At 52.1% G+C, this 27,920-nt stretch overlaps 1 protein-coding gene and 1 long non-coding RNA gene across 3 annotated transcripts; one reads left to right on the top strand and one right to left on the bottom strand.

Annotated features, from left to right (window-relative positions):
• Positions 1–4,920: 4,920 nt before the first annotated feature.
• On the bottom strand, positions 4,921–10,841 carry LOC146762914 (uncharacterized). Its single transcript, XR_014942284.1, has 2 exons — positions 10,689–10,841; positions 4,921–5,228 (listed from the first exon to the last, which is right to left on the bottom strand). It is a non-coding gene; the product is annotated as an uncharacterized LOC146762914 (long non-coding RNA).
• Positions 10,842–10,951: 110 nt separating this feature from the next.
• Positions 10,952–18,866, top strand: P2RY2 (purinergic receptor P2Y2). Of its 2 annotated transcripts, none has more exons than XM_015852668.3 (2): positions 10,952–11,212; positions 15,712–18,866. In XM_015852668.3, the coding sequence occupies exon 2, from the start codon at positions 15,716–15,718 to the stop codon at positions 16,790–16,792; it is 1,077 nt and encodes a 358-aa protein (XP_015708154.2). In that variant the 5' UTR covers positions 10,952–11,212; positions 15,712–15,715; the 3' UTR covers positions 16,793–18,866. The 2 variants fall into 2 exon arrangements, with proteins under 2 accessions (XP_015708154.2, XP_015708155.2); XM_015852669.3 differs by having other exon boundaries at positions 11,010–11,146.
• The last annotated feature ends 9,054 nt before the right edge of the window (positions 18,867–27,920 follow it).

Raw genomic sequence — 27,920 nt, 5'->3', positions numbered from 1 at the left:
GACCAGGAAGGAAGTGAAACTGAATGTGGACTGTGGATGTGAACTGACAGGATGGCATGAGTCAAACTCAACGTATTATCCCATTGCTCATAGGGGCCCAGCAACCTCCTTCAAGAGCGTGGGTGCTGGGGGCTGTTTTTAGTGCTGAGCCTTGGTATGTGAGAACAGAACAGAAGCTTCCTCTGCAAACAACATGAGGAGGTGGGAGCAACGTGCTGATCTTAGGGCCAGGCTTTGGAACATGCCAGGAGGTGAAAACTCATATGGAAAAGCCACTCATCCCTATGGGTCCACATACCCATCACTGTCCCTTTGTGGACACCCAAGTACAGCCCGGGCATAGGAACCTGTAATATGTTATTGAACTCTAGTGGCACAGGAAGATGGCCTGGATGTTGTACTCAATGAGGAGAACTAAATCTACCCATACAGATGCCGCAGTGTCTTGACACAACGCCCATAGGTGTTGGATTTGAGCTAGAAGGCCCCTGTGTGTATCTATAGGGATGGTCAAGGCTAGGGAAATTGGGATAGGGCAGCCCTAACACACTGTGGGACAGTGGGCATTCCCTACCCAACCAATACATCAGTGTGGGATCTCTGTGAAAAGCTTGGAAAGCAGGGAGAACTACCCAGCCCTTACCCTGAATCTAACCCCAAATCCAACCCCAAGCCTAAAACTAACACTGAATCATAATATCATATGTGCCAATAACCAACCAATAAGGTTGGAAAGGACCTACAAGGTCATCTAGTCCAACCATCCTCCCATTACCTGTGCTACCACAAGCTACTAAGCCATATCTGACCACAATTCTAACCCTGATGCTAACCCCAACACCAGCCCTAACCCTAACAATAACCTTCACCCCAACCCTAACCCTAACACATAACCCCAAACCTAATCCTAACCATAACCAGAACCATAACTGTGACCCTAACCCTGATCCTAGCCCCAACCCTAACCCCAACACAGACCCTGACCCAGATCCCAACCCTCATGTAAACCCCCAGCGACTTTCACTCTCTCCTGCCTGCTGATGATCCACTATGTTTTATCTGGGAAGGAAATCTGACAGCAGGGAGGAGAGGGGAGGCAAAGGGTTAACCCCATGTCAGGCTGCAGACGCAATGTCCCACCATGAGCACTTCTGAGACCTCCTTGTGCATGCTCCATGCATGGCTGAAGGACCAGGCACTCTCAAGCCCTCCTTTAACAACACCTGTAACTCTTTACCACCTGTACAGTGGGATGGATCATGCCTTAGGAACAGCACCAGGTTGCGAAGGGCAGGGCCTATGCTGCAGGCAAGGCTGCTGGAGAAAATGGGCTCAGCAAGGACAAGTGGAACTGGTCAGGTTGGAGCAGCCATCTGGAAAGGGGCTCTGAAAGTGAGGAGTGGTGGTGCAAGCTGTCCTCAGGTCAATGGAGTGTGTTTGCAGCACTGAAAGCCAACAGTGCTTCAAGTGGTGTTAGTGGGGGCTGGCTAATATCACCAGGCTTTGATTCTCTCCCTTTGCTTGGTGATGGTGAGGCCTCATCTAGTCACTGGGTCCAGTATGGGGCTTCCTAGTAACAGGTTGAGGGGAGTGAATCCAGTAGGGTCACTAGGATGGAGCTGGGAACACACAAGGAGGGGTGGAGATCTCAGTGTGCAGCTGCCAAGGGAGATTTAATATGGAGTCCTTGCTGGGATGGCATGGGGTAGATGGAGCTGGGCTGTCCTTAGAGGTCCCAGTGTTGGGGCATGAAGCAGCATCACAAATTAGGAACATGGAAATTTCCATTAAATACATGGAGAAAAATTGTCTCCATAAGGGTGGACAAAGGCCAGAGGATAAGATTCCCATTTTGGAGATGTCCAAGCCTGCCCTGGGCACAGTTGACCCCAATGGAGTGGTGCCCAACCCATGGGGCTTCATCAGTACATGGCAGAGTGTCCCACTGTGCAGAGCTGAAGCAGAGCCAACAGAAGGTAATATTATGGAAAATGGTTCCCTGGTCATTATAAACAATGGGGAAACATTGTGGAAATGTAATTAGTTAATGCAATCACATCTCTAACCAGCGTGGTTTTGGTTCAGGCTCTTGAGGAGATGTGCAGGTGTGACATTTCAGCCACATTCACCTTTAACCCATGGGGAAACTGAGTCATGGGCTTTCCCACACATTCCTTCATCCTTATCACACTGCCCACCTGGATTTGGGGCTGTTTTGGCAGCTAATTTCAGGTCAGACTCCTTAGCTGGGCAGTCAACTCCCTGGAAGCTCTAAAACCAGAACCCTATAAGATGACCTTCTCCTATCTCCCCATGGACACCATGGCAGATGACCTCAGACCCCTCATTCCAGAGCTGTGGGTACAAGTGGATGCTGCCCCAGGGCTGTGCTGGACCTGCCCAGTGGTGTCCATCAGCTTTTCCCTCTGGTCTGACAGGTTCCCATCACCCCATGGCCACAGTTGGACAGAGAACACAGACCCACAGAGACACATAGGGCCACCATGATGCTGGGGGTCCCCAGCCTCACTGCTGGGCCCAGCAGACGTGGGAAGAAGCGTGGCACCGTGTTCCAAAATAGCTTCTTCATTCAAAGGTCACTAAAGAGCCAACCCAGAGGACTCCCCAAGAGAGGGAGGGGTTCCTCCTGCTGCAGGAAGATGAGTGACTCACTCCTATGGAAACTGGAGGGACCAGGGAGAATATCCCTCTCCCTGGTGGCAACCTATCTGTGGATAAATCTCCCTCCATTTCCCTCGCACATACCCACTCTTCATATTTTCTATTCCTGGCTTTTTCTTATCAGATGGTCTATTTATTCCAAAATAAAGGTTCTTGGTCCTTGCTGAGGCTCCAAGCACATCCCTATGCTTTACCATGGCCACCCCACAGCTGACTCACTGAAAGGGAGAACCCAGCCAGGAAACACCTGCAGGCACTTAGCTGAGGGGAAAAGGCTTCCTCGTGGTGTTTTCTAACCAGTGTGAGCCCCATTGGGAGCAAAACCATCATCTACTTTTCATGGGGAACCTTGTGCGTAATTCATCTCCATTGCAAACTTAGGGTCTTCCCCTTGACTTGAAACAGGCTGAGGAGCTTCTGCTTGTGACCACCCTCCAACCCTTCAGTTTTCAGCCCAGAAAAGATCAGTTCAGCTTCTCCTTCCCAAAAAGACCTGCCCTGGTTGCTACAGGGGAGATCAATACTTGGCTTGCATGGCATGAGGCCCCATGTTGTGTGCCAAAGGGCCTTTTGGTCAATGGATGGCTAAGCTCAAAATGCATAAAGCACCAGTCATGCACAGGGCAGAGACTGCAGAGAAGCAGCAGTGTTAAACATCAGGACCAGCTGGGTAGAAGGCACTAGGATTTCCACGTGGATCTCTAACACAAGACACAATGCCTTCCTATCAGAGATCACTCCAAGCTATTGGTTTCATGAAGGGTTGAGGGAGGAAATTCAGGTGGCAGCCCAAATCCTGACCCTGGTTAACTGTAGAATCATAGAATCATAGAATCAAAAGGTTGGAAAGGACGTACAAGATCATCTAGTCCAACCGTCCCCCCTTTACCATACCTACAGACGACTGTAGGTCTGGGCTGCTCCATTGCTGACATGGCTTTGCACCTTCAGTCTGACCCCAGTCTGTGGGGTTCCACTGAGCAGAAGATGCTGGGATAACTCAGGTTGGAAGGTCGTGCACTCCTCTCTCTACCCATGTTTCATGAGCTATGTGCTGCCAGACTCCCTTTCCTTGGCGATGACGGGTTCATTCCCCTCCTCCTTCCCTCCCTCCTTGCCTACACGCATCCTTAGACACGATTTATGTTTTCCTTTTGCGACGTCCTGACCAGCACCCACTTCATTAAGCACTCAATTGCTCCCCACTCGTATTTAGCTTGGAAACTCTCCTTTTGATTTCAAGACTTATTCTGGGGAGAAAGAAAAAAAAAAGAGAAAGAAAACAAGCACAAAACCGACTGTACCCGTCGGTTAAACAAACTATTGCCTGCAAACTTGTTTTCACCCATCTGGACTTTCCAGTACTGCTCAAGGGTGAGAGGCAGATCTACAAGGAAATAAGTGCCTGAGTGAGGAGGAATGGAGGTGTGCTCAGCTGATAGTCGGCTTCCCAGAGAGCTGAGGGCAATGGAAGTGCTGGTGCTGAGGCTGCTCCCACCCAGGGCACCGCCAGCACTGTGGGCACACACAATGCTCTGGATCCGTGTTGGCTCCATCCATGATCCTAAGCCCAAAATCCAGCCTGGGAGGCTCTGGATTCATCCCTGGAACGCGACCTTTGCAAGAGGGGAGGGGTGAGAGAGTTATTTTAGCTGCAGTGGCAAAGATCCAAGAAAGCAAAGCCAGCCAGGCATGAGATAAGAATATTGGCCCTCCGACAAGGACACGGGCTGTGAGCGAGCCTTCAGGCCGGACCCGGTTCTGGGGAGGGCTGGTGGTGGGTGCAGGAAAATGGGGGTCAAGAAAGCCATGCTGAGGGAGCACACAGCCATCACCCTGTGTTTCCTTCTATCCCCAATAAATCAGGGTAGGTTGGATTTCCAGCTCCCAGAGTGCTCTGATCCCATCCCAGCCACAGAGCTCTTCATTCTGCATGTCAAAATCACCTCTCAAGTTGGGATCGATTGATGGTAAATGGGAAATCACCTCCCACAGGGTTCTATCATAGAATCACAGAGTCATAGGATGGTTGGGTTGGAAGAGACCTCAAGGATCATGAAGCTCCAACCCCCCACCACATACAGGGCCACCAACCTCCACATTGATACCAGCCCAGGCTGCCCAGGGCCCCATCCAAGCTGGCCTTGAACACCTCCAGGGATGGACGGGGCATCCACAGCCTCTCTGGGCAGCTGTTCCAGCAACTCACCACTCTCATAATAAAGAATTATCAAGTTCTTTCTGTCAAGAATTCTATGATTCTTAATTCTTTGATTTTTGATTCTCATTTCTATCAAGAACTGGGGTGGCTCTTCATGTGGCTTTGCTTCAAATGGGGTTTGTCTCCACGGGGAAGCCACTCTGGGGATGATGTGTGTGCAGGAGGCAGGAAGCAGAATGAGTCCTTGGGCTTGGGGAATCCCTCATCAAGTCAGGGCAGACTCAGCTTGGGGTCTGAAGTTTGGCTTGGTGAGCTCCTTCCACCTTGATTTAGATGAACACCCCCTTGGACAAGCTGGGCAAGTAGCATCCTTCAGCACATGGAGCTGCAGAGAGCAGTGAGAATCATTCAGGTTGGAAAAGACATTCAAGATCCCCACGTCCAACCCCATCCCACCCCACCACTGACCACATCCCTATTAGGATACCTCCGGGGATGGTGATCCCACTCCATGGCCAGGACCTCCTGCTTCTCCCTGGTACCCGCGTGTCCCTCTGCCCATCCAGCCCTGTGCTCTGGGTCATCTCAGTATGGATATCCCCAAGGACACACGGGTTATTTTGGAGCAGGAAGGGAAGGAAGTCCATTCAAAAGCCCTGTATTGAGAGCAGTTGGGTTTTTTTTGGGAACAAAGGGATTCCAGGGTGGGACCTGTGCTGTGCATCCCCTCATGGTGAGCTGAGGGGAGCAGACCCCTACAGCCTGGGCTCACACACGTTCCTTCATGCTGCAGTCAGTGGCCCCGTGCCCTTCTCAGGTTCTGCAGATGGAGAAACGAGTCCTTTGGGAGGCAGCTTTTCCTCGGGCACCGCTTTGGGCACAGACCACAGAGTATACAGTCACTGCTGCTGTTTTTAGAAGGGCTCAGTTTCAGAGCACATGCTCTATACTTCTCTCATCCCTCCCAATGCTGCCAGGATCTGTGCAAAGCCCCTTCCAGCAGCATCACTGCTCCCAAGGCAGCAGTCCCCACCCCAGACTCCTCTTCCACCCTTCCACTCAAAACCCCCCCCAAAACCAACCTTCAGATAAGACCCCATTCCTACTGCAGTGTGTTTTTGGTTCGATTTTCAACCCTCAGTCTCACTGGCCATTATCCAGGCAGCCCACGGCACACATAGGCCACACCAATGTGTTAATTTTAACACGCCTCCCCCAACAGGCTGCTTATTGAAGGCTTTTACAAAGCAAAGCTGTCAGCCATAAAGGCATCCTTGTGCTTCTGTTCCACCTGGGAGGCCGTGGCAGCCCCAAATGCACAGCAAGCATCTCCCTTGTGGGAAGGGGATGCTCCTGTAGTTTGCTAGCACCATGCAGAAAGCTGGCAGCTGGGAAATAGGGAGGAATAGCAAACAGCTCAGTGCTCAGATGGGTTTGCTGCATGAAGAGAGGATGGAGCCATCAGTGCCACTTTTCTGCTGGGCTGGATGGTGGGAAAGACCCCTTGCATGTTGCCAGTGGGTATCGATCCCACTCCATTCACAGCCCATTGGGGTTCACCACCATGGATGGTGTTCTGCTGTCCAACTGGATTGTCCCTTCATGACCCTGTGAGGAGATGTAGGGCAGCCATGAGGAGCTGTAGGGTTATCATGAGGAACTACAGGAGGGAGCTGTAGGGTTGCCATGAAGAGCTGTAGGTTTGCCATGAGGAACCATAAGGGAGCTGTAGGGTTGCCACGATGGGGCTATAGGGTTGCCATGATGGAACTATGGGGTTGCCATGATGGAGCTATAGGGTCACCATGAAGAGCTGTAGGGTTGCCATGAGGAACCATAAGGGAGCTGTAGGTTTGCCATGATGGGGCTATAGGGTCACCATGAAGAGGTGTAGAGTTGCCATGAAGAACCATAAGGGAGCTGAAGGGTTGCCATGATGGGGCTATAGGGTTGCTACGATGGGGCTATATGGTTGCCATGATGGAGCTATAGGGTCACCATGAAGAGCTGTAGGGTTGCCATGAGGAACCATAAGGGAGCTGTAGGGTTGCCACGATGAGGCTATAGGGTTGCCATGATGGAGCTATGGGGTTGCCATGAAGAGCTGTAGGGTTGCTATGAAGAGCTGTAGGGTTCCTATGAAGAGCTGTAGGTTTGCCATGAGGAACCATAAGGGAGCTGTAGGGTTGCCATGATGGGGCTATAGGGTCACCATGAAGAGCTGTAGGATTGCTGTGAAGAACCATAAGGGAGTTGTAGGGATGCTATGAGGGAGCTGTAGGGTTGCCATGAAGAACCATAAGGGAGCTGAAGGGTTGCCACGATGAGGCTATAGGGTTGCCATGATGGGGCTATAGGGTCGCCATGAAGAGCTGTAGGGTTCCTATGAAGAGCTGTAGGTTTGCCATGAGGAACCACAAGGAAGCTGTAGGGTTGCTACGATGGGGCTATATGGTTGCCATGATGGAGCTATGGGGTTGCCATGATGGAGCTATAGGGTCAGCATGAAGAGCTGTAGGGTTGCCATGATGGGGCTATAGGGTTGCCATGATGGAGCTGTGGGGTCGCCATGAAGAGCTGTAGGGTAACTATAAGGGAGCTATAGGTTTGCCATGATGGGGCTATAGGGTTGCCATGATGGAGCCATGGGGTTGCCATGAAGAACTGTAGGGTTGCCATGAGGGTCTGTAGGACCATGAGTTGCTGCAGTGCTGCCATGAGGCCCCTCCTCAACCTCCTCCACTCTGGGCCTAACAACTCAAGGGCCCTCAGCCCCTCCTCACCAATTTGGTCCTCCAGACCCTTCCCCATCTCCATATCCCCTCTATGATCTCCCTGCACCCATAGAGACGCTCTGAGTTGGGCACAGACAACAGCAGCAATGATGGTGACGTTGCCCTCCAGCCTTCCTGTTCCTCCTGTTCCTGTAACCCTACACACAACTGCATTCCTCCCTGCTGGACAGCACGGAAATGTTTTGAGAGCGTCTTAGAAACCTGCATTACTGCCAAGGCAGAGAAAAATGGAGACATTAAGAGAAATGTGGGGCTGAGGGCCAAGTCCTCTCTAATGAGTAGAGCTGCTCGGCTCAGACGTGCAGTTGCAGCTGTGCAAATCATTCACTTCTCTGTAGCTGGATTTGTAACATCTGCCTCTGTTTGGCTCATGGAAGCTGTTTTGGAGGCTCTGGAAATAGAAAATGGGGATTTTTAGGGGTGGTTGGATCCTCTCTGTCCAGTCTGGGCAAGGGGTGGCCATCCCATTCCTCTGCTCATACACAAAAAGGGTGGAGATAAGCAGGGTGGGTTAGAGGGGACACGGAGCCTGGGAACATAAAGTTCCAGATTCATGTGGGTTGGAGATCTCCAAAGTCCCCACGGCCAACCCCAGCACAACCCACCATACCCACTGCCCACAGCCCTCACTGCCACATCCCCATGGGTCTGGAATACCCCCGGGGATGGTGACCCAGTGAAGGAAGTGTAGTATCTCAGGATGGAAGAGCTGCCTATGCCCAGATCTGGGAGCATCAATGCCCATAGGCCAAAGCTGGGACGTCTTTGGCCATGGTGCACCAATCCCTTTGGAAGGAGAGATACTGAGGGCTTTGGAGGCTGATGCTGGGATGGCACCATCATTATGCAGGGGTGGGAGCAACCAAGTGGACCACAACATCCACATCCACATCCACATCCACATCCACATCCACATCCACATCCACATCCACATCCACATCCACATCCACATCCACATCCACCACTATGCATTGTTGGGTACCGACAGCTCACTGCCTGTGGGTGCTATTAGAGCTGTGCATCTATCTCAGAGCCAAACCAGTCTGGATTAATTAAATCCCAGAGAGCCAGGCTTAACACAGCAGGACACATCTCTGCCCTTCCTGAGCTCCCTGCTGTCCCAGCAGGACAAATCCACCCTCCAAAGCCTCATCCAGGGGCTCCGTCCCCGCATCCCCCCCACCACAAGCACCAGACCTGGCGTTCCTCCCTTATCAAGCCCAAATAGCTGCGCCGTGATGCATTGTTTTCCCTCCTCAAACAAATGACATCAGAAGAAGGAAACAGGCTCTGTTTTTTTGGCACGGAGGGCCGGCAACGGTTGCACGGCGCCAAATGCTCATATCCTCATAATGCCTCCGCAGCAGCCGCCACTTTCAGCCTCTAAATAATAGATGGCATCAGTTTGTTTCCCCCTTCTGACTGCTTTACGGTCATCCCGGCCTCCTTCAGGAAGGGTGCCTGCAGGGAGCCCACGCAGGAGTGGACTCAGGTGCAGGAGGAGGATCTGCCTTCTACCTGTGGATGCATCATGCAAGGACAGAGCCCAGGACATCTTCATAGCAGGGCTGGAGGACCCTGTAGGCTCTCTGCTTCCCAGAGGGGTTTCAATGCGTCTGCAGCCCTCTGCAGGATATGACCTATGTTTGGGAACTGAGAACTCCTGAGAGCACCAGCATAGAGCCCCGATGGCCTCAAAGTCCCACTGTCACATCACGTTCCCCATCCCTTTGCTTCCCATAGTGACACAGCTGGCTTGTGGCAGGGACATGCTGCACCAGCAGCTGCTGCAGCACAGCTTGAGGACATTTATTGTGGGACAGGGTCCCACATTTGGGGGGCTGAGACAGCTGCCAGGCCCCAGCATGAAGGAGTCTCCAGATGGTTTCAGGCCCTTTTCCCTCTCTGGTTCTGATCTTGGGATTCCTTCACCCAATGCAGCTGCTCCATGTCCTGGGCTGGCTCCAGGATGTAAAGTGGGAACCCAGTGGCATCCATGAACCCTTCAATGGGTGGGTCAGCGACCTGATCTCATCCATTATCTCATCTTCAGGAAGGATCTGACCCCAGTCCTATCCGTGAGCTCAGCACAGGAGTAGAGAGATTTCCAGCTCCAGTCCCAGTCCTGTTCCCATTCATGGTTCATTACAGAGGTGGCAGAGTCCTGCTCCATCCATCCTAGCCCCCCAGTTCCATCCATTGCCCCATCACTGGTCTTTTGGCTCCAGCCCTGGTCCTATTCAGAGTCCCATCATCCTGATGTGGGTCCAACTCAGGCCTCAGCATCAGTCCCTTCCACTCACACCCCTAGTCCTGCTCCAATCCATGTTCCTACCGTCCTGGAGGGGTCCAGTTCCAGTCCCATTCCCAATCCTATCCGTGGTCCCATCACCATGGAAAGTGGTCTGATTGGGATCACCAATGGCCACAACAAGAAGTGGAGAGATCTTGGTCTGGTCCCAGACCTGATCCCATCTATGGTTCCATCATCAGAATGGGGGTCCAGCTCTGGTCTTGGTCATGGTGCCACCACTGGAGTAGTAACTGGGAGACAGTCCCAGCCCCAGTTCTGTCATTTCAGGGGTCTGGCCCTGATCCCATCCATGGTCACATCACCTTGTGGAGGGAGGTGCAGCTCCATCTCCAGTCCCAGCCTCAGCCCCATCCATGGTCCCATCACCACAGTCCCACCACCAAGTGGAGTTCCTGCTCTGGCCCCAGCCTCAGTCCCATCTATGATGCCATCATTGGGAAGAGATTCACTTCTTATCCCAACTGTAACCTCATCACCAGAGAAATGCTTGGGAGTTCAGCCCTGGTCCCATCCCTGGGGAGCCTGGTCCCAGCCCCACCCATGATCCCATCACCCCGGGTGAGGGGGAGAGAGTTATAACTTTGGTCCCATTTATGGTCCCATCACTGGGGGAGGTCTATCCCTAGTTACAGCCTCAATTCCCTCACTGAGGAAGCCCAATTCCACTCCCATCCCCAATCTCATCCACGGTCCCATCACAGGGAGGGTCTATCCCTAACTTCAGCCCTGGTCCTACCCATGGTCCCATCGTTGGAGGGGTGGGTTCCGTTCCAATCCCAGCCCCAGCTCCGCTTCCGAGAGGTTCCAACTCCTGTCCCATTCATGGTTCCGTCAGTGGGGGACAGAATCTCGGCCCCGACCCTATCATAGCACTGTCCCATCGTTGGAGGTGGTGGTGGGGGGGGGGGAGGTCCACCCCCGTCCCAGTCCCCTCCCAGCCCCTCACGGGGGCGGTCTGGAGTCGCTCCCATCTCCGGTCCCGACCTCCCCATCCCTTCTCCCGGGGCGGAGGATCGGGCCCGGTTCCCGATCCCACCCTTAACCCCGAGGGGGGGGCGGTGCAGCCCCAGGTCCGCCCCGTCCTTCTCCTCGCAGCCGCCGGGATCCGCGGTGCAGCCGCAGGCGGTGGGAGCGCAACGCGGGGGATGAGCGGAGCGCTGCGGGGTGAACGGCGGCACGGATCGGCCCGGCCCGGTGAGAGGGGACAACCGGCACCGAACCGGGGGAGGGGGACTCTCCCATTGAGCACAGGAACTAAAAGTGCCTCCAAACCCACCAAATACGGACCCAAAGCCGCAGCGGGAGGGTTACGCGTGGCGCGGTGCGGACGGCTCGGGGCTCCTCTGCTGCTTTCTGCCCCCAACGCTTCCATTGCTCACCGCGTTAACCCGACGGAATCTCTTCTACTCTCCGTCTCTCCGCTCTCCGAGGGGTGACGGGGCTCTAGACGCAGATTCCCCGTCCTCAGCTCTAGGGTTGCCCCCTCCCCATTCACCGCGGCTTTTCCTTCTCCGTTCAGCGTCTCGCCGTCCCCTCCCCATCTCTTTGTGGGGTCTTTTCGTTCTCTTTGCTTCGTTCTCACCTTTGTTTTCGGAAGCCTTTTAATTCCTTTCGGCACCTCCGAAAACACCTCCGCCCCCCTGAGCTGGGAGCGGGGCAGTGGAGTGGGGGGGGGCTTTGGGAGCGAAGCATCTCAGCTCTGTCTTCTCCTTCACCTTTTACTTCTCACCTTTCCTTGCAAAACGCGTTTGGCGAGACGCTGCCTTCCTATGCGAGCAGCAATGGGGCTGCTGCCCTTAGAGCGACTGCAATGCAGCCGGCAGCCTTCCTCAGTTCCTCTTCCTCATTTACGCCCTTGTGAAAGGAGCTGCGCCCTATGGCCCCCAGCCAGCAGGGTGCGGAGCGAGGGGATAACCCAGCGTTCATCCCTTCTTCACGCCGAGCATCTCCCATTTGGGGAGTGATGAGCTGCAAAGCCCTTTTGCTGCTGTGTAGGAAGGTGTGCTCACCGTGTTGGGGTTCGGCCCCGTTTTGGGCTGGGCCTGACAGCTGTGATATCTCCCAACCTTATTTCACATTGGTAGAATCATAGAACACCCTGAGATGGAAGGGACCCATTGGGATCATTGTATTGAACTCAATAGTCAATCCCTTCCAAGGGGAGCGCTTAGAGCGGCGACCAAAGGATTAAATATGGGCCAGGTGCTGTTTGCCTCCACCCAAAGAGCTGCTGTGCTGGGAGCGGGGCCAGCCCAACGAAGGCAGCCTGAATTGTGTGTGAGCACACGTGCTGTTGGGTTTAATGACTTGTTGCTCATTTGGCTGTGGTTAATTGGGGCTGTAATGTACTGCTGGTGAAGGTGAGAGGTGTTGGGACTGCAAGAGGCAGAGGCTCAATGGGGGTAGATTCAGATTTGTGTGGATTCATTGGGGTTATTGGGGGGATTCCCTGCCAGCTTTTTGCAGGAGGTTGGAAAGGGATGGAGCAGGTGAAATGGAAAGGGGGAATGGTTTTAAAGTGAGACAGGGGAGGTTTAGGTTGGATCCGAGGAGGGAGTTTTACACCCCGAGGGTGGTGACGCACTGGAACAGGTTGCCCAAGGAGGCTGTGGATGCCCCATCCCTGCAGGCATTCAAGGCCAGGCTGGATGTGGCTCTGGGCAGCCTGGGCTGCTGGTTGGTGACCCTGCACACAGCAGGGGGTCGGAACTACATGATCATCGTGGACCTTTGTAACCCAGGCCATTCTGTCACTCTGTGAAATGCCCAGCCTGGCAGCACTGTGTGCACAGTAGGAGGAGGAGGCAGCTCAGCCTCTATGGAGTCATCCTGGAGGGAAACAGATCAGCTTGGAAAGGGCAGATGAAAAGCACACCGCTTTGTGAGGCTCTGGTTTCAGTGCGCTCCCCTCTCTGGCCGAGTGGGCTCAGTACCAGCTGCTGTTTCCTTTGGGTTATGGAGGATTTTGACTGCAGTCCCGGCAATGCCGGGTTGTTCCCTTCCTGACGTCTTGAGCAGCTCCTGATCCTGCTCAGGGATTTTGATGAGTCGGGGGAACGTGTGCAATTAGGGCAGGGAAAACACCCACGCTGTCCTTGTGGCCATTGCAAAGGAGCTGTCGGGAACTATGCAGTAAATGGAGCGTGGTTTTGTCCTCCGGCACAAATGGTGCTTGTGCCAGAGGAGGCACCAGTGTATGCAAGAGGCTCTGCCAATGAGTGAATCCCCATTCATTACCAGGGATGGCTCATTCATCCCCAGCGTGGTGCATTCACCGTGGCCACAGCTGGCTTGCTTTGGTGGCTTGGGTTTGAAATTTGATGGGAAGGCTGAGAAAGGGGCCTGGAATTGGGATTTGGTGAGTTGAGGAGTGGGGTTGGAGGGGGCCCTGGGCTCCCTGCTCCAGTACATGGTGTGGTATTGGGCAACCCTGACCACAGCATGGGGTTGGGACTTGGGGGTCCCTCCCAACCTGAGCCATTGAGTGATTCATGTCCAACCCAGTGCTCCTCTGTATCCATTGGGTGCCCATGACCTTGGTGTGTGTCCTCCTGTGCTGACAGTCCCCTCCAGGCAATGGGACTCAGTGTCCCCTGCCCGGGTGGATCCTGTTACAGGAGCATTTTGGGATGTGAGCATCACGTGGCTGTGCCCTTGGATGTCTGTATGCCCATGCACATGGCTGATGGGATCACAGTGCCAACGTGCCACTGCATTTCCATGCATGGATGGATCCAGACCAGCTCTGGGTGCCCAAACCTCAGCTCCATCCGTGGATGAAGCCACGCTACAAAGAGAACCAGCTGCTGCCAACAGATTCATTGAGGCTGGGCAATACTCCCAGACACAAGGGCTGATTTTTGATAGTCTTGTGTGGAACCAGGGGTTGGACTCCGTGATCCTTATGGTCCCTTCCAACTTGAAATATTCTGTGGTTCTAAGACCAACAGGAGAAGGAAGCCAGGCAGGGCGATGCCCTGAGCTCGTTGTATATGAGGACACCTGGAAAAGTCTGCAAGGTCAACTGTAAGAAGGGAATTCTCCTGCCATGATCACAGGAAGGACCAGGAGAGCTTGTGCAGCAGCTGCTCCTCCCCAAAGCATTGGGGTGGGTTTGCTTTTGGCTGTCACTGAAGCATTTTTCCTTCTTGGTTATTTCCATTGCTTTCTCCCTTCCGTGGTGCCCCCTGGGTTGGACGTGTGTCCCCTGCCACCCACTCACTGCGGATGCAATGAGGCTTTGGCACAGGGCTGGACAACAGCCACGGCCCCGATGGACACAGTGGGTTCTGTCCATTGAATTCCGGGCAAAACTGAGGAGAAAAACAAAATGAAAAGAGAGAAAAAAAGAAAGGCTTTTGCATTTGCAAAAGGAAGCAAAGCGAGAGCGTGACTGCAAGGACACAAGGGCTGCCTTGTGAGCAGGGATCTGTTTCTGGTTGCCAGCCCCAGAGCTCTGTTTGCTCATTTTCCCAAGGAAGGAGCTGTGCAGATGGGCACATCCACGTTCACACAGGGCACAGTGCTCTCCTCAGCTCACAGACACTGTCCAGTGCGTTGCTGGGATTTCTGGTTGGGTCTATGGGACCCTGCAGGGAGGTGGGAATAAGGCTTGGAGCTGGAAGATGGGGTTTTCACAATAAGGACAATGAGGGACTGGCATAAGTGGTGGTGCCCCATCCATGCGGACACTTGAGGTCAGGGGATGGGCTGTGAGCAGTGATGGAGCTGTGGGTGTCCCTGTGCACTGCAGGCAGTGGGACCCGATGGCCTTTAGGGGTCCCTTCCAAATGCAGTTGTTCTATGATTCTGTGGGTCTTTGATCCCTCATGCACATATAAAGGACACCTTCATCCCAACTCTTTTCACCCAAATCCCGTTCTCTGAGCTCCCCCCATAACCCCATTTTCCCGTAAGATGCAGCAGCACAGGGCTCAGCCCATTGCTTCCCCAGAGGTCAGCCCGGCTTGTTTGATGGGAAATGAGGCAAATCCATTTTAATTTGATTCCTGGCTGACGAGCTGGCTGGGCGATCGTGTGTCGGCCGGGTCGTGGGCTGTCCCAGCACACAAAGGGGCCCTTGTCCCTTCCGACAGACAATGCCAGACCCTGTGTGTCTACAGACACTCTTTCTAGTCCATTTTTCTCCTATCAGCTTCTCCTTCCCATGCATAACTGCTGTGGGTGGCTGAGCACTGAAAGGAGCATCTTTGCTGTTCTGTAGCACAGGATATAATTTTTGCTTGGCCCTGGTGAGGAAGGAGGCTTGGGGTATGATCTGGGATTTGTTCAAGGCAAGTCATAGACCCATCAAATGGCTTGGACTGGGGAGGACTTTAAAGATCATTTGATTCCTACCCCCCTGCCATTGATTATCATGGAATCCTAGAACAGCCTGGGTTGCAAAGGCCCACAGTGCTCATCCAGTTCCAACCCCCTGCTGTGTGCAGGGTCACCAACCAGCAGCCCAGGCTGCCCAGAGCCACATCCAGCCTGGTTGGATAAATAAGGATAAATAAGACTCCTTTTATCTGCTCAGCCCCAAGTTTTCCACACTCAGGACTGTCACTCACATCATTGCTCAACTGTGAGCTGGCAGTGCTGGTCAGGCTGTGAGCCACCAATATCTGTCCATAGCTTTTGGGTGGACGTTGGGTGGTTGATGGCAACATCAGTGGGAGGAGTGCTGCAATGCTGGGTTTTCCTTATCTATGTCATCTCTTCCAGGGGTTTCTTACAGCCTCTTTCCTTCCCCCTAGGGTGATGGCGAACCTATCAACCCCTCCAGCCTGGACCAGAGTCATCAACAGCTCCTTTGTCACAGGCAATGCTGACAACAACACCTACAGGTGTGTGTTTGATGAGGACTTCAAGTACGTCCTGCTGCCCGTCTCCTACGGCATCGTGTGTGTGGTGGGACTCTTCCTCAACCTACTGGCCCTCTATGGCTTCATCTTTAGGATCAAGACCTGGAATGCCTCCACCACGTACATGTTCAACCTGGCCATATCGGACACGCTCTACGTGGTCTCCCTCCCCCTCCTGGTGTATTACTACGCCATGGGGGACAACTGGCCCTTTGGAGTGGGTTTGTGCAAGATAGTTCGCTTCTTGTTTTACACCAACCTCTACTGCAGCATCCTCTTCCTCCTCTGCATCAGCATCCATCGCTTCCTGGGCATCTGCTACCCACTGAAGTCCCTGCAGTGGGGACACGTCCGCTACGCCCGCAGGGTGTCAGTCATCGTCTGGGTGGTGACCGTGGTTTGCCAATTGCCCGTTCTCTTCTTTGTCACCACCAGCATGAGACGCGGCACCATCACCTGCCACGACACCTCCAGCAAAGACCTCTTTGGCCAGTTTGTCATTTACAGTTCGGTGATGATGGTGCTTCTCTTCTGCATCCCCTTCCTCATCATCATCGTCTGCTACTGCCTCATGGCCCGCAGGCTGTTACAGCCTACACGGGGCATGTCCCGGCTCTCCCGATCCAAGAAGAAGTCGGTCAAGATGATAATCATTGTCCTGGTGGTCTTCAGCGTTTGCTTCCTTCCTTTCCATGTCACTCGTTCCTTGTACTACTCCTTCCGGAGCTGGGATTTGAGCTGTCAGACCCTCAATGCTATAAATTTAGCCTATAAGGTGACCCGGCCCTTAGCCAGCACCAACAGCTGTTTGGATCCCGTACTGTATTTCTTAGCAGGACAAAGATTTATGAAGCTCACAGGCAATAAAATCCCATGGAAGCCTCAAAATGAGATGGCAATGGGGACTGTGCCTAATGGTCCCCCGGGAACCAGCAATGACACAGACACAACATCCAAGGACATGAAATCCTAGCTCTGCCCCACACCCTGTGGCAGTGGAAGGGTTCATCCCATGTGTGATGGGAGGTGAGGATGCTTCAGGGCCAGAGGCTTCTGGTGTTTGCAGTGCCTTGGCTCCCATGAGTATTGCTGTTTGGAGCATGTATTTTCAGGGAGGTGATGCCGTGGTGATAGGGACAGACATCGTCCCTTTGCCTCTTTCCCTGCCTGTTCATCAACATGTGGCCCCTCCCCAGTGGTCAGCCTGGGTGACCTTGAAGCGTGGTTGCAAAATCAGCTAAAATTCACACCCTGGATGCCTTGGACTGTTTTCTAAAGAAGAAAATGCTACGTGCAAAAAGTTCCACGGAGAAATCAGGCTGCTCTCCTCCAGGTTCCCTGGCACGTAAGGAGCGTGAGTTTATCAGAAGTCTTTCCATGCCTTGGCAAGGGAAAAAAAAGACTCTTGATTCATGGGGAGTGTCAGCTGTGGTTGTGATAAACAGGTTGATAAAAGGTCAAGTGCAAACACTGCCTGCGGCGGGGATGGGATGCAATCTGCTTTGCATCCCTGGAATCATGAAGGTTGGAAGAGCCCTCCGAGATCCTCCAGTCCTACCCCAGCCCACCCCACCGCATCCCTCAGTGCCCCATGGGCCCCATTCCTGGGCACCTCCAGGGATGGTGATTTACCACCTCTCTGTGCAGCCTGTGTCAATCCATTGCAACGCTTCCAAAGATTTTTTTGCCCTGTTTTCCAACCTGAACCCCTTCCCTGGAGCAGCTTGAGGCCATCACCTCTCACCCTACTGGGAGAAGAGATTGACCCCCTCCTCACCACCACCTCCATTCAGCTAATGCTCTCCCAGCTCTGGCCCCTTTCTGAAGGATTCCTATTAAAAGGGGCACAGGTTGGGGGCACTTCCCATCCCACTGGGGTGTGCTGATGCTTGTAAGCTGGTCCCCAGTTTCTCCAGTGAGGACAACATCATAGAGAGCCATTGGTGTTTCCCCACAGCAACATTCATGTCTGAAAAGCTGTAGGAGCCTTTAATAGTCACCTTCAGCTCAGTGAAAGCGAGGCTGAGCTCTTTGTGCCTTGTTTTTAATCATCTTGGCCCAGCCCTGCCATAAGGATGCTGATTCCTCACCCTTAAAAATGAAAATTGCTCCTTCTGCTGAACTGGTTGAGTCCTATTTCATAAAAATGGCCCAGGCTCTATTTTAGGGTTAGACAAACACTTTTGGTCCCAGTTTAGACTGAGTCCTCAGACCTCTTAGTTTCTCCCATCCCTCCAGCCTATGAAGTGGCTTGAAGGGGGGTAAAGACATGGAGATAAAGAAATAACTGGGACATTCCTGTGGTCTCAGCTTGGTGGAATTGTGGTCCCATGGAGGGTTCTTGTCCTGACCCACAATATCACGGCCACAGAAGACAAAGGAGAGGACTGTCTCCATGCTGAGCACCATCAGCAAAGGAAAACAGAGCATTTGTAGGGTGAGTCATCTCATCCTGGAGAGGATTGTTAGGGGGGGTTGAGTTAAGGTAGGCGTTGCACCTTTTTCTCCCTGTGAAGCTTCATGGGAAGGCTTACAGGCAGTCACCGAGGTGAGACAAATAACAGAGTAAGCATAGAACCATAGAATGGCCTGGGTTGCAAAGGCCCACAGTGCTCATCCAGTTCCAACCTCTTGCTATGTGCAGGGTCACCAACCAGCAGCCCAGGCTGCCCAGAGCCACATCCATGTATCCAAGCAAAGTGGATATGAACTTTCCTCCAGGCCAGGTCCTTCCTGCTCACCCAATAACTCAATAAACCATGCTCCCATCTCCCTCCTTTGCCCCAGTCTGCACTCCCACCCTCACCACCACCACCTCTATTGGAGTCCCAATGGTTCTCCTCCAACACGGTTCAGGTGGAGAGCTGATGGAGAGGGCCCAGCTGGAACTGTGCATACAGGTTTTGTGTTTGTTTGTCAAAGCACTAACTTATACACACACACACACACACAAAGAAGTGGGTTTTGTGATAATAGCTGTACGTTTTTATTTTTGTAACATGCAGACATTTCTTAGAGTGAATAAATTTATTTCTATTGCAAGCGTTCTTCTGCCATCTCCTGCAGTGTGTATGGAGAAGAGAAGGGTATGGGGGGTAGGGGCTGAATGTTGTAGATATGTTTTGTAGACATGCTTTGGGCTCCAGATGCACTCAGATCCAGGAGGATGGGATCCATCCCATGTGCTCTGCAGCAGATACCTCCAGCACTGAAGCTGCTGAGTCCATGGAGTGAAACCTCTTCTCAGAGACTTCCCCTTTTCCTCCACAGAAACCAAGGGAGGGGGTTCCCAATGCCTCACCACAGTCCTCGTGAGAAAACTGCTTTTTGTTTCTCCATTGCAGTTCATTATCTGCTCTCTGCCCAGCTCGGCATTCACAGTGCATCCCCACTCAGGATGCATCCATCCCATAGGATAAATTTATTGCAGGCTGCAATCAGATCACATTGAAATCTGCCTGGCAATAACCCAGGCAGCTCAAATCTCTCTCATCCTCATTCCAATTTCTTCAGCCTTGAGATTAATTCTGCTGCTTTTCACAGTGCCTGGTCTTCTGGCAACATCACAGGGACATTTGCAGCAATGGGATCCCCTGGAAAACACTCTGCTTTTGGTTTTCTTTCCTTGACAAAGCTTCCCAGCCCTTGCAATTGCTGAAGCAGCAAAACTCAAAAGCATACACCCAGAGGAAGAGCTGCAAGAAACAGATCAATTATCCAGTGCAGAATCTATGCTTTAACATCCTGCTTCATTTCCAGCCCAGGTTTGGGACTCCCACCCCAAGGCAAAAGCCACAAGGACAGAGCGCGTGCCCAGCTTTCACTTGTGGGCTCTCCTGCGTCACACCCAAGTGTTTCATGCCCTGACTCCTCTGCAGCCAATGCCAGCACTGACTGGTGTGAGTCACTCAAACTCAGGAACGGGAATTAAACAAGAACAATGCGCTCTGACCGAGCGGGAGCATGGAGGTAGTGGAGTTACTTCAGAGAAACAAAGAGAAACCAGAAAACCCACTTTTTCTAAGTGCCTCTTGGCGCTGGGGGCAGGAAGAGAAAGTTGAGAGCGCTGCTGGTCTCCTGCCAAGCCAACCCATCTGCCCCATAGCGTGGGAGGAGGCACGAGCTCCTTGTCTTTCTGCAGACTGTTCCATTATCCGGGCTCTTCCTTCCCTCTGTGTCCCTTCCAGTTGGCAGAGTCAGCCGTATCATTACCGTAAGCCACTTGGTATGTCCACCCGTTTCTCAAGGAGTGAGCCCTGGCTTCATTTGCCCTCTGGTTTATCCTCTTTGAAGCTGGATTTTTCTGAGGATCAAAGCTGTTTGTCTCCTGTCAGCTCAAGTCATTTCTGAACCCATTAGCCATGCTGTTGAACTCCAACCCCGAGCTGGAAGGGATCCATCATAGAATTATAGAATTGCTCAGGTTGGAAAAGACCTTCAGGATCATCAAGTCCAAACACAACCACAATGACTGAGCCCAACTCCCAGCTCCACACAGCACCCCTAAAGGCCAACCCTATGGCTCAGAGCAGTGTCCCAGCCCTTCCTGAGCAATGACCAGTGATGCCATGACCAGTGATGAGTGAGGAAAGGTGGTAGGTGATGTCCCAAAGTTCAGCTGAAATACCTTTTTATTCCTCCTTTTTGGGGTCCAACAGTCTTTGGCTTCTCCCAATGGGGTGGATGGGGCAGCCCCAAAGAAGGATCCCTCAGCATTTACTCTTCCTCCAAAACAGAGTGAGATGTCAGGGTTTTCTTGCTGAAGTATCCGACAACTTCTAGAGCTGAAGGAAATAGTTTGAAGAATGGAGATGAATGCAAATAAATAAATAACTGAATTAATAGAAAAGAGAATGGGAGAAAAAGTGAGGAAGTGAAAACAGGGAAGTTTGGGGCCCAAACACATGAACTCTCTGCAGCTCGGAGCCTCTATGATGTGGTAACCTGAAGGAAAGGAAAATAACATCTTCAGGTTCCACGCTGCCATCTGAACAACTGTTTAAAAAGGAAATTAAGTGAAAGAATTCCTCCCCCCTCAATCTACCCTCTTTTCCCTCTTTATCTCTTGCTCTATGCCAGCCAGTCTGGGGCTGTTAGAACACAAATTAATTGAAAAAGGAGGAGAAAAAGAAAGATTTTTCCATTGAAAGGGAGAGGTTGGGCTCTGCAGAGACAGAGGGCAGTCAGCTCACAGCCCTGAAGACGCTGCAATAAAACCCTTTTATTGCCCTTTCCAGGTTGGGACGTGCGGGGTGGGAGCGCATTCAGCCCCTGCAGCTGTAATTCATGTGTGCCACTCTTGTCTTTCTGCGTCATTTGGGTTTCATCAGTGACATCTCCAAGATCTTCCACCAGGCCCCGTGAAGCCAACTGGGAGATCAGTTGGAAATCCCTTTTTTTCCCCCAAATTCAGGGCTCTTAATCTTTATGGTTTGAGCATTTCTCAGTGCTCCCATTGCCTTTTGGTGGGGCTTGGAAGTAGGGCTGTGGGATGCTGCCTTTTCCCAGAGGTCCTTTACAATGAGTAATGACTGCAGAGGAGAGGGATCCAGCAGGGGGTTCCTCCTCATTGCCCTCTGATGTTTTAATACTGAATCCAGTTTCATCAGAGTCCTCAGCTGCACCAATAGGATGTTGCAGTGGGGAGCTGGGGGTCCCCAAAAAGCTGCCTTGTGGTCACCATCTGCCCTGTGACCATCGTCTGGATGGCCATCACCTGCTGTGAGGTCATCATCCACCTTGAGGTCTTCAGCTGCCTTGGTGTCCCCAGCTACTTGTGCTCATCATCTTCCCTATGGTCAGCATCTGCCTTGATATCATCCATCATATAGGTGGCCATCGCCTACAGTGAGGTCACCACCTGCCTTGATGTCACCACCTGCCTTCCATCCAACCCCCTGCTCTCCAGTTCCATCCCTGCCTGCTTTGAGGCTCAATGGTCCTTTAGCTTCCTTTTTCTCATCACAGCAGGAGCAAGCAGGCTGAGATTTAACAATAACAGAGGCCATGAGTTGGGAGGCATCCCTGTCACCTCACTGCCAGCAATGTCAGCTAGAGCTTCCCCAGACCCACTCCATGCCAGATGCAAACTCAATCCTGAATGCTGCAGAAGCCAAAAATCCATAGGAAATGGCCAAGGAAAATCTGAAAGCCCCACAGCAGCACCCCCTGCTGCTTCCCCATCTGCTCTTCATTAGATAAATGAGTCGTGGTCTCCCAACTGGGTGGCCTCAGCTCACGGACCCCCCTGCAGCAACTGTGGTGATGAGTTGGGGTTGGGATCGAGGGTGATGCTTCCAGAATCTGGGGCTCAGCTCCAGATGGACCCATAGAGATGGTGCCCCCGGCCAAGCTCTGCCCACATCCCACAGCTCCATCTCCAGCTTGTGATTAATACCTCACTGGTCTGAACCTCATTCAGACTTTCTGGGATAATTTCCTAGAAATTCATCATCCCTCTGCCAGAAATGCTTCCCAGATGTTGCAACCCAGCTCTGTGCTTGGCTGGCCCCGCAGCACAAAGAGCAGCACTTTGATGCAACCCCTTCCAGTATAGAAACTGGAACCACTGGGTTTGGGTCTGGTGGGTTCTGTGTTGGACTCAGTGATTGCTGTGGGTTCGTTCCAATTCCAGATATCCTATCATTCTGTGGTCCTATAAATTGCTCTGAAATTAATTTGTAGTGGCTGCTTTTCTTCCTGATGCCCGTAGGTGGAGAAAGAGAGCTTCACCCCTTCGGGTTCCCTTTACAGCGGCTCAGTTCAGGAGGGTGCATGGTGCCCTGGGCTCTGTCCTATCGGGTGGGTTTGGGTTATCCAAGCCCCGTTCAGACAAAGATATTGGCCGGCACAGAGCTCCACATCTCCAGGGCAAAGGTGGCTCCTCCAGGAGACCATGTACTCTCTTGAGAGTCTTGAGATGCTGCATTGACCCTGGGATACACAGTGAGCATGGGATGAGCAAAGGCTGTGCAGGTCCATGACAGCTCAGGACCAATTTTCTGGGGTAGCACATCCCATAAGGTTAATGCCTTTCTACCTCAACATAGGTGGCCTCAACCAATCCAAAGGCAGGCATCCCAAAATGGGGCTGTTCCAGGGAGCCCAGCTCCAAGACATACAGGGGATGGCCCCATCCAGTGCTGCTCTCTGGGTGATGGGATGGCTCCATCACCACTGCTCAGGAAGATCTCTTCCCAGTCCTGGTGTTCTGTGGGCATTCACCCACCATGACCCAACCTCCTTGGCCATCACTGACCATACCCACACCCACCCAGAGGCAACTCACCCCCATGCCAAAAACATCCATATTCATCATTGGAGATCACTTGTGGGGATCAACTCAACCCCAGAGCAATGGGAGACATCATTGCTGGGGGAGATTTGTTATCTTTTTTTTCTCCCAGAACAAAGTTGTTGCTTTGAGAAGAGCAGAAATATTCCCTGATACGAAGCATTGGATGTTTCACTTCAAACCAAACCCAAATAAGGAACCAGACAGAAACGTATTTGCTCTGACCTCCTGTTGGCCGGGATCATTTTTTTCCTCCCAAATCTCAGTTCAGCCACCCAGTTGAAAAATACCTCCTGTCCCAGCCCAAGTTAATGCATGGACTGTGCAAAGGGTGGACACACGCTCACTGCCAGCCCTGCAGGGGGGAGGAATGCATCAGAGGGCTGAGAGAAGCTCGATTTGTTGGAATAAAAGCAAGACTTCTGTTCCTTCATTGTGCTGCTGATAAAGCATTCACAAAAGCAGAGCTTGAGGCCAACCGTGAAAAATAAAGCAATCCTTGCCCAGCAAGAACAAATGTTTACCTTGCACGCTGCAAGCTGACTCCGGGTGATCTCAGGTGGTTTAATAACACTGAAAAGGGCTTTTGTGCTTCCTTGTGTGTTGGAGGATGAGCTGCAGTGGTTGTCACATCTTTGTGCTGCCCCTTGGAATTGCCCCTTTGGGGCTTGGATGGCACTTCTGAGGAGGATCCTCATTCCCTCTTGGGTCTCACCAGCTCTTTGCTGTGGACTTTGGTTCCTCCTACTCACTACAAGCTGATCTCCAAAACCTATCCTGCACAATGAGGATTGTACATTCAGTTTGCCATCTTCAGCCTGGATGGGGCCCCGAGCACTGATGGAGCTGTGGGTGCTCCTGTTCACCATGGGCAGTGGGACCAGATGGCCTCTAAGCCCCTTCCAACTCAAACCATTCTATGTTTGCCTCCTTCCATGTCTCCCCTCTCAGACACCACATGGACTTTCTGCAGGTTTTCATTCTTCCAGTGACAATTTTCACCCTGCTTTTAATGCAGGCTGCTCTGAAGGACCGTTCAAAGCAGTGCTTCCTTGGTCCACTTCCACATTTCATAGAGATCAGACATCTAATTTCAAGAAGCATCCCCATTTCTCTGTCATTTCCCTTTTTGCAGTTAATCGCTGCAATAGGAGCTTTCAACAAACTTCCTGCTATATCCATCCATATTGCCAACCACAGCCAGGAGAGAGCTTAGCCCACAGCAGCTCAAACCCAACAGGACAATGTCCAATGGGTTGACCATAGAATCATAGAATCACAAGGTTGGAAAGGACCTATAAGATCATCTAGTCCAACTGTCCTCCCTTTACCATACCTACAGAAAAAACTCCTAAACCATATCTCCTAGCTCCCTATCCAGATGCTGTACAGATGTCTTCTCCAAGGATGGAGTTCTTCTCCAAGGTAACTAACAATGGGACAGGAGATGATGGCCTCAAGTTGTGTCAGGGGAGGGTCAGGTTGGATATTAGAAGCAGTTTCCTCTCCATAGAGTGGTTGGGCACTGGCACAGGCTGATCAAAGGGTGATGGAGTCACCATGCCTAGGACCATGGAGATGTGGAATTGAGGGGCTCGGTCAGTGCATGGTGGGGTGGTTTGGGGTTGGATGTGGGGACTTAGAGGTATTTTCCAACCTTTGTGAGTCCATCATTCTATGATTTCAAGACCCAAGAGCTTTAAAGACGTCTCCATCTACAGAAGGCATTTTCTATAGGAAAAAGCCCACAGCATCTTGCAGCAGACCCACTTGGAGGACCAGCTCTACCACTGACTGTCCCAAGGAGAGAGGAGGAACGATGGTGACTCAATGGCAGAAGTTACTGCAGAAAATGCCCTTTATTTCCTAATGTACTGTGGACCTGGTTGCCTTGAGCCAAGGGGATCTCACCTACATCAACATCTTCCCAGAATAGGACTGGGGGAGACAGAAAGAACCTGGTCATCCTGGGGGGCCATTTTCCCCTGTACACAGGGCTCTATGACAACCAGCTGTCCTGCAGAAAGTCAAGAGACCAGGAGCTGATGGGAAACAAATGGGTTTTTTTCTATGGACATCTCCAGAAGGGGCTCAGGTTTTTGCCCAGGGGAGACAATGTGGTCACTCTGCCTGGTGTTGATGATGCCCCCTGACCATCTCCTCCAGGAACAACCCTTAAGGACAGGCAGTGACTTTCCCGACACTTAACCTCAGTCTAATTAGTCTGAGGGGTGTGTTTGTTCTGGCTTTGCTCTCAGCAGCTGGACGAGGCCCAGAACATTGACTTCCCAGCCTTAACACTGGAGAGACTCGGGGCAGACTTTTGTAGCACAGCAAATGCCGTGCCCTGACCCTGTCCATCATCATTTGGCTGCTCAGGACTTGGCAGAAGCACCACATGCCTGGTTGCTCCAGGAGAAGGGGAAAGTGATGCTAAGGACCAACATCTCCTACTCCTAATGCTCCATAATGTGGGCACATGCCTCATGCAGCACCCCAAAAACCCTTTTCTGGTGCAAAAAAAGTAATGTTACGGGAAGCTCAGTGCAGATCCAGCCCTGTTCTTCTTGTGTATAACCATGGTGGGTAATGGATGGGGATGTCAATGTCCTCCCTTAAATATCCCTCTCTGCCATCAACCTTTCTCTTCAGTGTTGTTCCCTCCAGCCTGAGGTTTTGAATGCAATCCAGAGAGAAAGCAAAAATGGAAATCCCCCAGGGCACAGGGGGGAGGAGGATGAGAAGCTGTTGGTTTCTGTGGGCCAGGCAGCTGTGGAGGCATGGAGGCATCAAGTCCAGGGCATGGTGACCTTGTAGGAACGTCTTGCCAGGCTCTGCTCCTCAGATGGGGTCTTGGTAAAGGGCTGAAGGGATGTGCCTGAGGTTGTAGGGTTGCAGAGTTGGGTTGAGATCCTGGCTGTCCAACACATCATCTTCCTCCTTATGGGTAAGACCATGGACCTTGGACATGGAGCAGGACAGCAAGGTCTGTGGGGTCTATCTGGCAGGGATAGTGGATGGGTAACCACCTGCCTTGTAGGAATGTCCATCCCAGGGCATGAGGAAGCTGTAGGTTTTATCCAGGGGGTTCTCTGAGGTCCTAGAGGCAATGTTCCTTGCCATGGAGGGACCATTTGTGGTCCATCCCCTTCCTCTTTCACTTGCTGATGGTAGCATCCCTGAGCTCCTCGTGTTCCTCCAGCTCTGACATCCCAAATGCAAGCATATGGAAATGTCTCACTACATCACCACAAGCTCCAATGTGAGACATAGCAGCTAGCATCCAGAGCACATTAACACTAAAATAATCCATTAAATCCAGCAGGCAAGAAGACTAGGAGAAGTCCTAGGAAACATCTCAAGTTCACCTTTTGGGAACTGGCTAAAAACACATTGCAGGGCTTTTGTGCTCCTGTTATTATTTCCTTGCTGCCCTCCAACTTCTCATCCCTTTCTTGCCCCATAGGGCACATCCTTCACATCCCCAGGCTTGGTGCAAAGCCCACATTCCCTTCACCCTACATGTGGGCTGCATAAAGCCTCCTCAGGGCAGCAGGAAAGGACAAATATTTGGCTCTGCATGTGGTCTTTTATTGTATTTTATTGTATTTTTATGTGCAATATTTCTAAGGAACCGTGGCAGACCGTGGGAGGTCACTGTAAGTCAGCTGCAGGCAGCTAAAAGCTCTGCATTATCTCAGACCTTGTCCCCAAAATATTTGGACATCTCTAGGTGACGCCATTTGAGCTCTGTCAGAAACAAAACTCAACGCTGGGAGAATGGATGAACCACGCGGGATCCTTCCTGATCCAAAGGGAAAGGGATGCAGGCACATCCATGGGGACACCTGGACTACGATACAAAAAGCAATGCTAAAACCAAAGTGATGGGGTTGGGAGAAGCATCTGCAGCACCTTGCACCAGGCAGAGGAATGTGAGCTTGGCATTGGGTGGTCAACGCCAATGTACTGAGCACTGAGTGGCTCTTTCTGATCTCTTTACACCACTCAGTTTCAATTCCCAACAGCTCCTGGTGGATCGTGGTGCTGATTGATGCCTGCTCAGATATAGCAGTGATATGTAACCTCAAGGTTGCAAAGGGCAGCAGAGTAAAGCAAAATATCTGAACTTACATGACTTTGGACCTTGGTGTTACAGCCCAGGGTCGCCCAGCCCCACTGCAGCTGAAACATTTCCTTTCTCTGCAGCCCTATGGCCGTCCTCCAGCACCTTATCTCAGTGGGTTCCTGTGTCTGTCACAGCCCTTAACTCCCTCTGAACATGCTCCTCATACTCATAAACTGAGAGTACATCCCATCCCTACAAGCTGGTTTTGCACATCCCTACAGGCTGGGTGAGCACAACATCATGAAAGGAGCATTTGGGGCCATAAATTGGCTTTATCCATTCTTCCTCTTTTCTTTTACTTCTTCATTTATCCCCTCCCCCCGCCTCCTCCTCCCCCTTTTTCTTTTATCATGGACAGTCACATCACGGCCTCAGTCTCTCTGTCTCTGCTTATCTACTGTGGGACAGAAGGGTTAGATGCCCCCCAAGGCGCTGAGCAGAGCATTTGCAGAGGCAAAGCACAGCCTGGAGCCTGCCCAGCAGGACTGTTTGGGCTGAAGGGAGCACTGATTAGGGCTGCTCAAGGCCCCAAGAAAGCTGACTTCAATGCTACAGCAACGAGGGTGCAGGATGGGAGCAGTCTGCCCATGGCTGCTGGGCACTCAGTGCCTGTCCCACTCCCTTCTTCTCCCCAAGACCATGGTGCCATTGGGATAATGCCCATTGGGACAGAAGATG

Source organism: Coturnix japonica, chromosome 1 (genome assembly GCF_054131305.1).
Source record: "Coturnix japonica strain WE chromosome 1, WE-NBRP24, whole genome shotgun sequence".
NCBI classification, from domain to species: Eukaryota; Metazoa; Chordata; class Aves; order Galliformes; family Phasianidae; genus Coturnix; species Coturnix japonica.
Note: the sequence above shows the minus strand (reverse complement) of the source record. Positions and strands in the feature narration are given on the sequence as shown.